The 14,999-nt window shown below is 34.8% G+C and overlaps 1 protein-coding gene across 1 annotated transcript in view; it reads right to left on the reverse strand.

Moving 5' to 3' along the window:
• Positions 1 to 5,005: 5,005 nt before the first annotated feature.
• LOC117238701 overlaps positions 5,006 to 14,999 on the reverse strand; it is a 41,393-nt gene continuing 31,399 nt past the window's right edge. The window contains exon 7 of the mRNA XM_033503829.1: positions 5,006 to 8,682. Coding sequence (XP_033359720.1) covers positions 8,572 to 8,682 — 111 coding nt within the window. The 3' untranslated portion in view covers positions 5,006 to 8,571. The remainder of the gene's footprint in view (positions 8,683 to 14,999) is intronic.

Genomic DNA, 14,999 nt, shown 5'->3' on the forward strand with positions numbered 1-14,999 from the left:
TAAACTCAAATTCATTCGTTGATACCAGTGTTTTAAATATTAATGGCCACCCCTTTGAGGCAGTGTTAAAATTTCTAATAAGGAAAGTGAATATCGTTGCAAAGAAGCAATGGCAGTGATTGCACTTCTTAAATCAAACTATATTTATGTTTCGAAAAAATTATAAATAATCTTGCATATAAATTATATTTGCGAAAGGTTGACTCCAGTACTTGATAAATATCTTATGAAAATAAAACAATAAACGTACGTTCTCTCATGCAAAATCAAGTGAAATTATGTATAAATTTAAAGATTATTTAGGGCAGCCTTTTCATATAATACGGAAATGCGAATTCAATGTATTATTATTTTCATATATCAATAGAATCAAATTATTTGTAATTATTTGTACACATTAGTAAATAATACAGAAGACTTTTAACGTATGTATACCCTTTTTTATATTTAGCTTCCAGCAAATATGTGAGACATTTAAAATCAAAACTCGCCAAGTCCGATCGACTTTGTTAACTATACAAAACAATAATAACAATGAATCACGAAATGAATTATCAAAACAAGAAATGGATTTGGTGGGTATTGATTCCAGACGCCTCGTAATATTATAAGTTTTTAATAGAATAATCGATATTACACATGACACAAATTTTTTAACGATATGTGTAAATAACAAAGTAACATTAATTTTTAATTGCCAATATATGCATATTAGACGATACGTGACACGCGAAAATTACACGATTAAAGTTTCCGAGAACGTATATTTAAGGCAAAATTAAGAAACGATCGATGTTTCCATTTCGATGAAAGAATTTGACTGGTACAACAGAATTCCACACGCAACGAAACATACTTCCGATGCACGATGCTTGTAGACTGGGCATTTTTTTCTTAAAGTTCTCTATCCTAACATTTAACAATCAACATTCAAACGAATAATCCGATTATATGCTTGTACCGATCGGAAACAAGTCCTCCTCTATGTTATTAAAAGAAAAATATGAATTTATTTTCAGCGTATAGCTTTCGTGATTATTTTACAACGTTTACTCTTTTAAATTTCAAATTTTCGAAACGCTCATAAAGAAGATCGCTTCCATCGGTACGTTAAAGCTACAAGATATACGTAGTTATTACCACGGATTATATTACATATATATTTTCTTTACACTGAAAATATACCGTCGTATGAATATTTTTACCTTTCTCTCTCTCTCTCTCTCTCTCCCTCTCTTTCTTCATATTCATTGTTTAAATTTCTTTACTCGTAACATATCGTATAAGTATTTGTTTTGTCAACTTGCTGTGATTAGCGCACGGTGCCTGAAAACACGCATATCGTCTTACCTCTTCAACTTTCAAACTATTTAAACAATTAATCCGAGGTATTACATACACACGTAGGTTACATTGAAAAGATCGATACTAACGCTGTTTAATAATGAAAAACGTATGATTATTTAACTTTCCTTGCGTGCACGCGATGTTACCCAATTTCTTCCCTCAAATATTCGTGATTCGAGTAATTATCACGTTTTCGTAAACAACATTTTGCCTCTCGGAAAATGTATATCGGTTGTCATTGCTAATATTAATCGAAGTTAGGATGGTTGAGTTAAATTGTTAAGTTGCATAATAAATAACCGAGAGTGTCATTTCCATTCACTTTTTTAACATTCACTGAGTTGAGCAGTAGGGGATTTTGATATTAACGTTTAGTCTCGGATGCATTCAAATCTATACGAATTAGAAATCTCCAAGGAATAGCGAAATCTCGTACAGCGCGCAAACGGTTTCTCCATTTCGCTCGAGGAGATTGAAAGTTAAAATACATTGAAATCAACCTTACGTTTTCTAAAGAATCGATTGGACAAGATTTATAAGAGTAAGGTATCTCCAATTCTTATCTAAACTTTCTTATGTAAACGCGTAATTCTTCTGGTACATAGTTTTTTCGTGCGCCGTGTAACACAGTCAGTTATATTTTTATGTCCTCGATTAATATTCTTTTCTTAATGAATACATAATCTATACGTTTGGACCATCTGTCAGCCAGTACAAGCACAGCCCGACCATAATCTTCCACTGTTTTATTTAGTAGCTTTCTGTGAGTACTCATATTGGCCGTGATCGGCTCAATGACCCTTTAAACTTTAAACACCTCTCGTCGCTTTAGTTGATTTCCTTTTATGGGACACCGAGCCCTTTACACGAATCAATTCCCTTTCGATTTCTCTGTCCAGCAGTTATAATACTACTTCTAGTAGATACCACCGAAAATATTCTCGATAAAGATGCGAGTAGCTATCGAGAAGGAGATAGATTTCGTATAGAGAAGATAGATCATTGAATCCTATTCGAATAGTATGTTCCTACGTTACGATAGACGAGATATTACATAATATTTTGTATCCCTCACGAATCCTTTCGTCGTTTAAAATAGAGCCAATTGAACAAGTTTTCATTGTACGTGGATATCAATTATCGTTATATTTTTCTCGCTAAAAGTACCGCGATGAAAAATTAGGTAATCAATTTTATATGAAATTTTGCGTTCCATTACATATCCTCCTAATTTTAACGTATGAATCTTTTATATCTAGAACGCAAGATTGCTTGCTATTACGTTACGTCGTGAAGAATACTTTCGAGCGATCATTACTCGTCTATTATTAACCGTTTTAATACAAAATTCACGATTATACCTATTTTAAACATCGTTTCCAGTTATAATATGACAGAAGAGTTCATGGATACTAGTTGGCTGGAACCATTTTTTGAGCAACGATCGAGAGAAAATCGTACATCTGACGCATGCTCGAGTGCTTGCTCCTGGAGCGATGCATTAAGAAGTGAACGGAACACATCTCGACTTGGCCTTTGAGATAGCCAGACGGAATAATATAGTTGAGAAAAGGATAACCGACGTGGAAATGGCACGGTAGATATTTTCCCTTAATGGCCTTCAGTGACCAATATCCGTGAACTTTAGTACGACACTTTCTTTTGGATATTTTATTCCCTTTCGTGTATGAAATGTAACACTAAAATATCATACGAGAGATAGATACTCGAAATTCACAAGAATTCCAAATAACATACGTACGTACATTTAAAATGAAGAGAGATGTTTAAACCGGTTAAAAATATTTGTGTAAGGTGTGTGGTAACGCAGTAGCAAGAATCTTGCAAACCATTTACACGAATGCGACGAAAGCAAGATCGCGACGCTACAGACGGTTAAATGGCTCTTTACTATTTGTTGGAAAGTTGGTGCTATTTGCATTATAATGATCATCTATTTGCTTGAAATTATATAGAATGAAAATCACGAACGCTCGAGTGATGCATGCACGTAGAAACGATTTCGATGCAACGTTTCGAGCCTGTTTTTATTGTCTACATCGATGAACTTAAGAAAAACGTCTTCGATACTTTTCCTTGATCGCGTTCTAAAAAATATGAATTCTGGTCCTTAGGAAAAATACCAGAAAAATACTCTGCGAGATCGTTTGAAAAAGGAATATCCTTTCCAGTATCCTTCGTAGCATATGTAACACGTATTAGGTTGTCCGAAAAGTGTCTTTCTTTTACAGACACGTCTTTTACAACCATGTATCTTTATACAAACCTAATCTGTCGAACGTTGTGATCTTTACTTTGATAGAACAAAATGGATCATACGTAATTCGACAAAATAATATAAAACGGAAAATATTGCGCATCCATTATTTCCTTATAAAACGAAAGAAACTTATCGAACGACCTAATACGATGCAAATTTTTAAGTAACACTGTAGCGCCTGTCGTCGGTGAGATCGCCAATTCAATGTTCATCTTGCTGTGAGTTTCTTTTCCGTTATTTGAGAGTATTTCTCTGATCTTTTCTTACATGCTGTTACCTCGCTTTCAAGGCGTTCTAAAAGACACGTCAAATACGTATATAATAATTTTGGCTAACGACCGATAACGGTACAGTAGTTGCTGTTTATCGGTCAAGTTTTTCTAATCATAGATACAAGATCTTACAGACGCAATGCTCTAGACACACTATAAGTAAGACAAGACAATTTACTGTTAGTGATGATGTATGGTTCGCGCGTGTACGCGCTTTGTGTGTATGTGAATACGATCGTGTTTTTAATTGCGTATTTAATATGTATACGTGTACGAAAACATGCACGCGAGTTGACTAAGTATAGGATAGAGTTAACATGGTACAATGAAATTGTGCTTTCGAAAGGATAGTGTGTTTTTGAAATAGCATCATTACGCTTTCAATTCGTGTGCCACTTTATATAATTTTTTCTTCCTGGGTTTGTACGACTAGCTGAATTTCGTCTTAAAAAAATAATAAAGTTACTTCGATACTCGAATCAGTGGGAAATAGGAAACCTAACAACCTATTAGACCTATCGTATTCTCAATCAACGTGACGTGGGCGTGAGACATTTCACGCTTCATCTCTGACATCTAGTTTCTACGTTTGGTTGGGGTTGAAAATATCTAGATAACATAATTACGCCGTTTCATTTGTCTTTTCTATACTTACTTCAGTAACTTCAAAGACATGCGGTAGTGATCGAGTTGATACGAGGCAACGCCTTGAAATGCTTGCCTCACTTTTTATACGTAAGTCTTATCGTCTAAGTGTAGGCGCTGCTAAAAATCTGCACTAGATCTGCGCTAGATCTATTTCCATGTCCTTTCCATTAAATTCCCGTTTCCGTAAAATATTCATTCACGATTTTCCTTTCCTCTTGCTTATAGCCACGCTTCTTATCGATGCATCGTGCAATTTTTTCTTTTCGTATCGCTGTTAGGAAAATTAAGTAACAGAGAATTATAACGCGAATTCGATGTCAAAAGAAGCATATGGTTGTTTCACGATTCGCGCGACATTTTATCACAAATGTACTATAGAAAAGAAAGTTTGACTAGCGGTTCTTCGGACTGTTCCGTTGCTTTTTCGCTTATGTCTTGTTCCTTTTTTCTCAAGACGCGTTGAACTTTATAGTAGATCCGAAGTTTTCGATGCATCGCGAGTTTTATTCCGTTCGTTCAAGTTTACCGACCTTATTTACAAGTTAATCAGAAGTAGGCAGTGATGGAAAATGATTAAATATATTTCGCTCGGCAATCGTCATTGCCCGTTGCGGACGCTTTGGTCTAGTCATCGCAAAACTTTAGTAATTACAATAAAATTCGGTATCGTAGGTTACTGATCGAAGATCTTTTGAATGGGAAATCAATAGACTGTTCCCGCGTTTCTTTCTTTTTCCTCTGTCCTTCTCATATTCACCATTTTTTTCTCTATTTCTTTCTCGATCTTGTTCTCTTCCCTGACCATCCATCTTTCTGTTTCGTTCTCTCTCTTTAGCAGCACGCAGTCTTTACGAGCTAAATTCTTACCACGATTAATAATTCATTTACCTGTCACAAAAATAAATACTTTTATTATATCGCTTAATCTACTTGCTTACGTACTAGAAACAACGAGTCCCGCTTAACATGGCCAGCTGTTTTAGCGGCTTTTTACGATATCTCTTTTTTGTTATACTTTCTACGTGTCTCATGCTAATTATTTCTCTTTTTTTCTCTCTTTGTTCTCTTCGTGTACTCTCGCCGACCGGTTTTCCTTTACTAAATTCTGTCGCGCGTTTCGATCAACCTTTTCGGTACGGCCCTCGTCCGCCGTGTATCATCCGATGACCGCGTACAGGCGTAGCAATTATTATCGCGATTGACTTTATCGACGCTCGTACCGAACAGGTTCAACGTGTCGATTCGTGTGTCTTATTATCGTTAAAAATCGTACTCAACGTTTACTGCTACCCGTTTTTATTTGCCACGCTGGGAAGAACACCTTGCGACGAATACGTGACCTATCTCCGCTCGCTACATTGTCTCGTCTTGCAAACTAAAAAAATCTACCGGTAATTCTCAATCTCGTCGAAATCGACGAATAAAATCTACGATCGTTTTATATCTAATACGAATTAAGTTTGAGATTTCTCGCGGCTCTGGGGAATTAGGAATGCTCGCTCTCACAAGAAACAATGGTGGTATCAAAAATGAAACGAAACGAGGGATAGTTTTTGTGGTATTCTCGGCAATGATAACACGCGAATAAAAAGAAACGCCTCGTTTGCATTTAAAAACAGCGTGAATCTCTACGGGAACGGATAGTCTAATACATAAAATGTAAATGTAAAAGCTATGCCTCGACGTAACGAGCAATAGCCTCGTAAAAAAATATGGTCGTCGTAGAAAACTAGACTACGTCGTTATCGTAAGTCGTTAAGAATCCATATGTTACCGTGCATGCGTGTTTTTCAATATAAAATATCAGCTAAAGTGAAGATGTCTCTCTTTCTTCCATTTCTTCTTCATCAAAATACATTTGTTATTTAAGTAAAGAACATGAAGGTAAAACAAATATAAGTTAAGCTCAATTATTTCCACACAAATGTCTGTGTTTCTTCCTTTTTTTTTTTTTTATACCTTTCCTATAGAACTATAATATATGTATTTTTTGGCACGAATAATGCCGAATGCCACGTACAATTTACGTCAAGTCTCAATGGCACAGTTGCTTCTTTCCTCATTTTATTATTTTTGCTTTCTCTAAATTTGCATATTTGTTCATCGTTTGTAGCGCGCGTTCTTTAAAAAGTGAACTGTCGGACACAGTTCGCAACAAGTTCCGATCATAACTACTAACGATCATATGGTATATTATCTGTTTTTTGTTTTTTTTTTTTTCATTTAACGCTTTTCTTATTCATCTCTCATCTAATCCTTCCTTACCTAGCGAAACGCACACTGGACAACTAGAACTACGAATATCGAAAGTACAATCTCTTCTATTCTTAGGACCATTTCGTGATCTTCGGTTTGAAAGGGTTCTTTAACGCGACCATGTTACAGAAAAAAAAGTGTGTAGGTTGGAACAAAAGTTCGTAGCGTTTTTCCACAACGACGTGATGAACGCGTGAAATGTCACCATTTCAAAATGAAGCACGTGTTACACGTTCTCTAACGTTTCGCCGCATTCTGACATTTTAACCAGCCAACTGCGTTCAGCCTTTATACACGTCAATCCAAAACTTTATTTCTCTGCGGTTGACGCGTATACTCGTCATGTAAACTAAAAAATTACCATTTACTGTAAAAATTCAAAATCTTAGTAAAAAGTAACATAAATGACATTTAGCGGTACGTTTCCTTTATACCTTTAGTAAAACTGTTGTGTATTTTATAAAAAAACAGTTTGATTATTTGATTATTCTCCGTGTTATACTTCGTATAATGTACTGCTCTTTATAAATTTAGTTGATTATTTTCTCTGATGTATCCCCATCTCTGTACTTCACTGTGTATATCGGCTATTCCCCGAGTTATTTTGTTTTTTGACAATTTACAATTTTTTGATAATAATACCCTTTTCAACGATGAATTGTGAATCTTTTATCGAATAAAAATGTAATCCTCCCCTGTTTCGTTCTACCTTTTTAGTAAAATTTTTATAAGCTTTTGCCCTGCGTTCGACGTGTATCGTCATTGTCTGTATGAAACTTTTAAAACTAAATTCCGCTGTCAACTGGTTAACGCGTCTTTCTCTGCAAATTTGAGCGTGTTTACGTTAAAAGTAAAGACGAAGGAAAGTAAGGTGCATTTTCGTCATTCGACGCTCTGCTAATATAAATGGGAAGAAACGTCGTACAAACAGTAAAAAAGATATGTATCGTTTATAGAGACGCTGCTGTAGCTGAGAATATCATTTCGAAGTGGCTAGATCGGTTCAGAAGTGGAAAATTTGATCGACGTTCCGGCAGATCTACGGTATTATATGCTCGACAATGACCAAATCGTAACGCTAATTGAAAATACGTGACGCGACACGTCGCATGGTATACAGGGTGCAGCAAATATGTTTCCACCATAAGCTTCCAACGCAAAAATTATATACGATCATCGCCATGTCTTTTGCCCGATAGGAATTGACAGTCACACAGTGTATCGTGTACAAGAACATTGACAGTAGGTAGCTGTCTGTAGCGAAATCTATTGTATAACGCCAGTCATCAATCGATTGTACGCGTACTAGATTGATTTTCAAATGTATTTTCCTCGAAAACGAAGCCTCTAACGTAATTTTGTTATTCCTGATTTTCGCTTCATTTTCAACCGTATACTATCCTCTCTGATCTTGTTTGTACCAATCTGAATTTTGCCCCACTCTGTATACGTTATTGAATAAATCTACGTAGAAAAGAATTCGATACATCCAAACATCGTCTTTGAATTTCACCTGATAAACGCTACGAATTTCACTTAATAATAGACGCTTTTGTTCCAACCGGATCATACATCATTCGTTTTCCTTCGAGGCGTTTCGACATCGGAAATTCGAGATTCGGCGAGTCTATCTCTCGGTCGAAATCCTCGTAATAACCTTGAGGAAATTCCCCTGGTCCAGGAGATAAGGTACAACGTTGAGCGATATATTCCTAAATCAACAGAAACTCTTTAGGTCCATGGCATGTATCGTGGTCGCGCCGAGTGTCAGAAGGCCGTGTCCAAAGCAGCCATACTCGTTGAAATATCGGGATCGGCGCGACACGCTTCTAAGAATTCCGACAGCGTCACCACTCCATCTTTGTTCCCATCCATCTTCTGCAACAATCGTAAATATTCATGTTCTTTCTCAATTCTCTGCGGCTGGATAGAATGCGACGAAAGGATCGCTCTAGTTTTACGGAATCTAAATCCTTGTACGAACAGAATCCATTTGTTTAACCCGATAACACGTTGATTGTCAACGCGAATTTGAAATACGTTGGTGTGAAAAGAATTCCGTGAACTTCTCTTCGTGTTATGTACGAGTCTGTTAAGTATTACCTCGCCATGAGAAGTATTGCATTTCTCGTCGACTTGAGGAAAAATATCGAATAAAGCATAATCGTTCCTTGTGGAAAATCAGTTCTGTTTGATTTCTGACGCAGGCTACTAATTTTCAGTGGAGGTATAAAGTAAATCATTCTTATTGTTCTTATCGAGAAAATACCAAGTATACTTAAAATGAAGGAAGACGAAAGAAATACGAATATTAATATTCGTTTTTTAGTAATGTCTCATCGAAAAAAGACAAAATACTATAATCTATCATAGATATGTTATCATGCAAAAAAGGTCTATGATTCATGATATATGTATACAGGGTGGTTGGTAACCGGCGGTACAAGCGGAAAGGGAGTGATTCTACGCGAAAAAAGAAGTCGAAAATATAGAATAAAATTTTTTTTTTAATTTTTCTTTCTTTTTTTAAATTTTTCCATCGAGACAACGATCTACGGTGAGATCCGTTATAACGTACCGCATGCGTACCGAGCAAAAATTCAAAGTCGATTTTCTCGAAAAAAAGCCTCAAACGAAAAATTTTTATTCTATATTTTCGACTTCTTTTTTCGCGTAGAGTCACCCCCTTTCCGCTTGTACCGCCAGTTACCAACCACCCTGTATTTATCTATTGTAATACGAAGAGAAGTTCGGGAAACTTTTTCATTTTGCTATATTTTGTCCTGGAAGCTCAAATAGACTGAAATATATTATACCACGACATTTAATTTTTACAAAACATTATACTGCCTTTGAATACTCCTCATTTTTTGACAATGTTATCCATGAAATTTATTTTATTCTAATTATTCTAAAATACTTACCATAACCGATGACCACCGGGCAGTTAACGTGTTAGAGATCGAAGTTACGTTAACGTAACATTTTATTTGTAATCTTTTTCTCATGAGTTTACATTATTGAATTCTATCAAATTTATATCGTAACTATAAAAAGGAAATTTAAGAATCTGTGTAACATTTTCCTCGTTATTACTTCATGCTCCATCCAGATCCTACAATTTTATGAAATTTGGAGAGAGCAGGTAATTTTGTATCACGTGAGAGCGATAATAATTTCATAAGAAACTTTATTATCGGTATGTTTCAGTTTTTAATGCGCTAAAAATATCTGTTATTTTATGAAACTCTTAAAGTCAATGGTATTTTGTAAAATTTCCAAGTTTCCGTTAACCCTTACAAATTTGGTAATTAATGATGTTAAACGTCCGAACTAGAGAACGTAAACTTTTGCGTAAGTGGTTAATGCTTTGACTGAATGTAAAGTTCAAACTACGTTGAAACGTTACACACCATGCTGAAAACGTCGGTGCTCATTAGTATTCTAGGAGAAATGGTTGAAGACAAAAGGATGGTATCTGCAAAGCTCGTGTGTAATTCGAGAACCGTGTTTCGCAAACTGCAGAAATCGAATGCCACGGATACTAGCTTATCGCTAATCGATAGTACGCTGTGTTTATACAGAATTTCCCCTGGATAATGGAAAGTGACAATTATAATAATCACGCGTCTCATATATGTAGCGCGTAAGTCTTACAAAATTAAAATTAAAATATCCTTCAAACTTTGATTGTAATATATCGAATAATAATATTATATAATAATATTAATATAACAATAATAATATAAAATTTCAATAAATTAAATTGACCTGTATATGTATAAGTATAATTTTTGATACGATTAAAAAATAAGTAATTTTATTAAATTATTAAAAATCTTATCCAAATATAGTCGAGTTCATTGATTTTTGAATAAATAGCAATAATAATAATTTATTTCATTTTGACGTGGATTTTCTTAACGAAAAGCTCGACTCGCTTACGAGTTTTTTAATCACACACTTTCTCGTCCGATTTTCTCATTCGTCCTTCCTTTATTCTTATGTTATCCTTAACCCAGTTACTACATACTAAGAGTTACAGAGCACGCCAGAAGTTCTTCCTATTCTAAAACTATTATTTCCGTCAGCAGCCCCTATTGCTAACCGTCTGCTTATTGCACCTTTTAATCTTGGGTATTTCTTCCACCATTTCTTTCTTCGTCTCCTTCTATCCTTATTCCTTCCTGCTCCTATCTTTCATCTGTCAGAATCTTTTCTACACTCGTGTTGTATTCTTTCTACTCCGGTGCAGTCTACCACCAGATGTTTTAACGTCCCAATATCCTTCTTGCAGATTTTACACATTCTTTCTTGTTCCGACCTTCGATATTTGTTCTCCTCTTCTACGTTTCCACATGTCACTTTAACTGTGATGCTTTGGTTTCCTCCTTCTCTGTTTTCTTTAAATAGCGAGCTGGCATTTTGACATCTTTCACACGCTTATACAGAATAAATATTATGTACATCGAGTGAAAATTAATACGGAATATTTTAGTTTTCAATGATATAGATTTACTTTAGAAAACTAGAAGGAGAAATTTAATAACAAGCTTACTTTGGACGTTGCTATTAATCATGGTTCTAAGCTAACACTTCATTAAACTTGGTAGATATTGTGTTGTGTTGCAGTCAGTATCAGTTTTCCCAAGTAGTTTTCTTCTAATGACACGCGAAAGCTCCAACGACACGTTATTTAATAACTGTTGTTATTTAACGACTGGTGTTGTTTAATAATTTTAAGTAAAAAGAGGATATCGTTAAATTGACAGTTTTAAAAGAAGGTCGTCGAATTATGTATATTGATAACGTATGAATATTATTAGTAATGTGTATTTTATTTCATGTGCTTTATTGGCGAGGTAAATCGAGAAATAAAAATTTACATTCATCAATTTGTGCATTGGAATTCGTATATTGCATTTTATCGTGCATCATTCAATAACGTAATGGACACCGTCACATTTATCGAAACGTAGGTTCTTCAAACATAAATTCAATATTCATATTATGTGATGTGATACTCTTTAATCAAACATGTTTTTAGATTTCATTAATTAGAAACGTATAGATTTTCATAATGTAATTTCCTGCGATAAATTAAGAAGCTTTTCTTACTTTAATTTACTGTTTCGTTCGTACAAGATTTAATAATTCTGCGAACAAATAATAATGATATTGTTAATAAGAGAAGAAATAATTTTGAAAATGGTTACCGCGCTTGAACGAACATTTTGGATGTAATTCATTTTGAAGCATTCGCTAAATTTCGAACACAATCAAATAGCAAAACAGATAATATTCACCTTTACTTTAACATTGTAATTTTATGTTCGTGTTATTAATCCTACGGCGCGGCATTCTGAGATCCAAACTCTAATATTGTGACAACAGTGAATTGGCGTTTTCAAGATCTTTCACTATATTTGACAAAATCATGCCCTTAATGGTTAAAAATAGACTCAACTCTCGCATAAATATAACATATCACTTTAGGTGAAATCAATAATCTACGATTATTTAAAATCTCGAAGTCTTAAAATCTTGAAAATATCTCATCGCGTTAAGTAACTGATTTAAATTTATTTGTGTACATCATTGAAGCCCCTTGACCCTGTTTTTAAACATAACATGATCCGCATGTTTGGCTGGGCGTAAAGAGCTCTCGAAAGCCCGGTAGCGGCTTTTAGAAACAATGGATCTGATTTAAACCTCGATCCTTTCTCTACGATCTATACGTTGCTCATTTTTAATTAAAAGTCTATACGGAGTAACGAACGGCGTATGGCGTGGCTCACATCAGTTACATCTGCTTTCTCACTGATTAATTAGCACCGATTGAATCTACCGCACCACGAAGCGTCATCGTCGTTTGTTGAAACCCGGAATCGTATACCGGAAGGAGGAAGAGCACCGATGTGACAAAGGTGTCGTCGGAGTTTCAATGGGGATACGTTTGCTATTTCGTTATTAGGATTGTGAATTTGGTCTGCGTACATACGTATATACGCTTATGTATTTTCAACGAAACAATTCTTATACAATACAGCTACAAACTTGTAGTATAATATCCTTTTTGCAGTTTCTTATGGAAGCACAATACCTATAAAGAAGTACAGTAATTCATTCGGACACGTTGTACAGTAAAGCGTACCGGTATTGGATACCGATGAAGAAAAGTAATCGATAGAAACGAAATATCAACCACTTTAAACTTCGTATTCTTCTTTTGTATCGTGGAGGAACAAACTTTAAATTGGCAATTCCGTGTTGCTGCCGGTTGCTTCTGTCCTCGTTCGTCGAAAATGCAAGAATACATCTGTTTTGTAGGTCATAGGAAAATCGAAAAATTAGGTGTTGATGTATAAGAATATTTACGAATATTTAAGAATAACGTCCGTATCTCATGTAGATTTAATAAAAAGTCAATAAGAGTATCGGAAATAATGCTAAGAATATGATAGCAACGAATAAATTGCTAGGATTCATATAATTTTTTCTTCTCTAGTTCCAAGCATACGACCATATACTTTTAAACTTACGTTCGTTCTTGTGTTTTTTTCTTTTTTCACGCTTAATATAAATATGTAAAAATCGATAATCTGGTTATAAAGAAAGTAAAAGATATGGATATATACTTTATCTCCAAGTTTCATTGATCTCGCGTCGAATGAAGCGTTTATATTCCTGAATTTCATAGAACTAGTGAACATTTTGTCGAATGAACACGGCGAAGTTCGGTAGCTTTAGCAACAAGATTCGAAAAGTATAGACTACGAAGCGTTTAGAGAACTTTGGATATTTAGTCAGTGCACGTCAGTGCATGTTTTGCAATGCGATTTCACGTTAGAATCGTACCAGTTTCCTCGCTACTCATCCCCCGGTTCGTGTTTGTTAGTTCTCTTAGCTCTTTGTGCATATATGTGCATGCATATGTGAACGCGAAAACCGGTAGCCGTAAACAAGCCGTTTACCCTTGGATTTCGTACGAGCTTTGCCAATAAATTCGCGTTACCATTCCTCGTGGCAGAAGTTTAACATTCATGACGTTTGCGCATAAACATGATCAAGCTACAGCAAGCACTCGAGACGAAGATTGGAAATTATCAATTGATTATGCAACAAATAATTACAGTATTTTACCGTTGAATTGCTTGTTAATTCGTTTACTCTACGTACATATATAGTGGCTCACGAAAGCCACTTCGAACTGTGAACGCTTGTCGTAGAAAATTTTTATGTGTATATCGTATGTACTGTATGAAACGTTCTAAGATTTTAGCATCGCTGTAATGAGAGTCGAATATTCTAATAATATCGGCAAAGCTTGAAATAATTCTGAAAGAAAACAATATTTAGTGATATTTAGTGTAAGTATACAGGGTGATTGGTAACTGGTGGTACAAGCGGAAAGGGGGTGATTCTACGTGAAAAAAGAAATCGAAAATATAGAATAAAAATTTTTCGTTTGAGGCTTTGTTTTCGAGAAAATCGACTTTGAATTTTCGCTCGGTACGCATGCGGTACGTTATAACGGATCTCACTGTAGATCGTTGTCTCGATGGAAAAATTAAAAAAAAATTTCATTCTATATTTTCGACTTCTTTTTTCGCGTAGAATCACCCCCTTTCCGCTTGTACCACCAGTTACCAACCACCCTGTATATTTTGATTTAACTGTATGACTATAAACTTCATTTTGCAGTTCAAATTATTGCAATGCAATCTATCCAATTTATTAGATATGTATCTTAAAAAATGTTTCCATATTATTATAATGTAAATTGATATAATAGAAGATAAATAACAAGTTTAGTCTCTTTTAGTTTTTAACTTGAGATTAGACCATTTTCATAATTACTAATACAATTATGTTACGTATTTAAAAGATTTTCTAAATATCTGGTACGTGCTTTGATACACTTACTTGTTGAATGTTACTCTTGCTAATTAGTAAAAAAAAAGTATTAGTAAAAAAAATAATTGTAATAATGCTATGATATATTTATCTTTTCTTTTCGTAAGATATTTAGTTGAAATTGAGGACATCTCAAGACGAAGGATAACAGGAACTCCTTTCTGATAAATCAGTGGTATGGGGTCCGCACCAAAATTGTCTCGCTGAAACGAATCGTCCTTTATTCGACGTAGAAAAAAGATAACAGAGACAAGGGTACGAGTACATCATCGCAGACA

This window comes from Bombus vosnesenskii, unplaced genomic scaffold (genome assembly GCF_011952255.1).
Source record: "Bombus vosnesenskii isolate JDL3184/JDL3185 unplaced genomic scaffold, Bvos_JDL3184-5_v1.1 scf7180000013264, whole genome shotgun sequence".
Lineage (NCBI taxonomy): Eukaryota > Metazoa > Arthropoda > Insecta > Hymenoptera > Apidae > Bombus > Bombus vosnesenskii.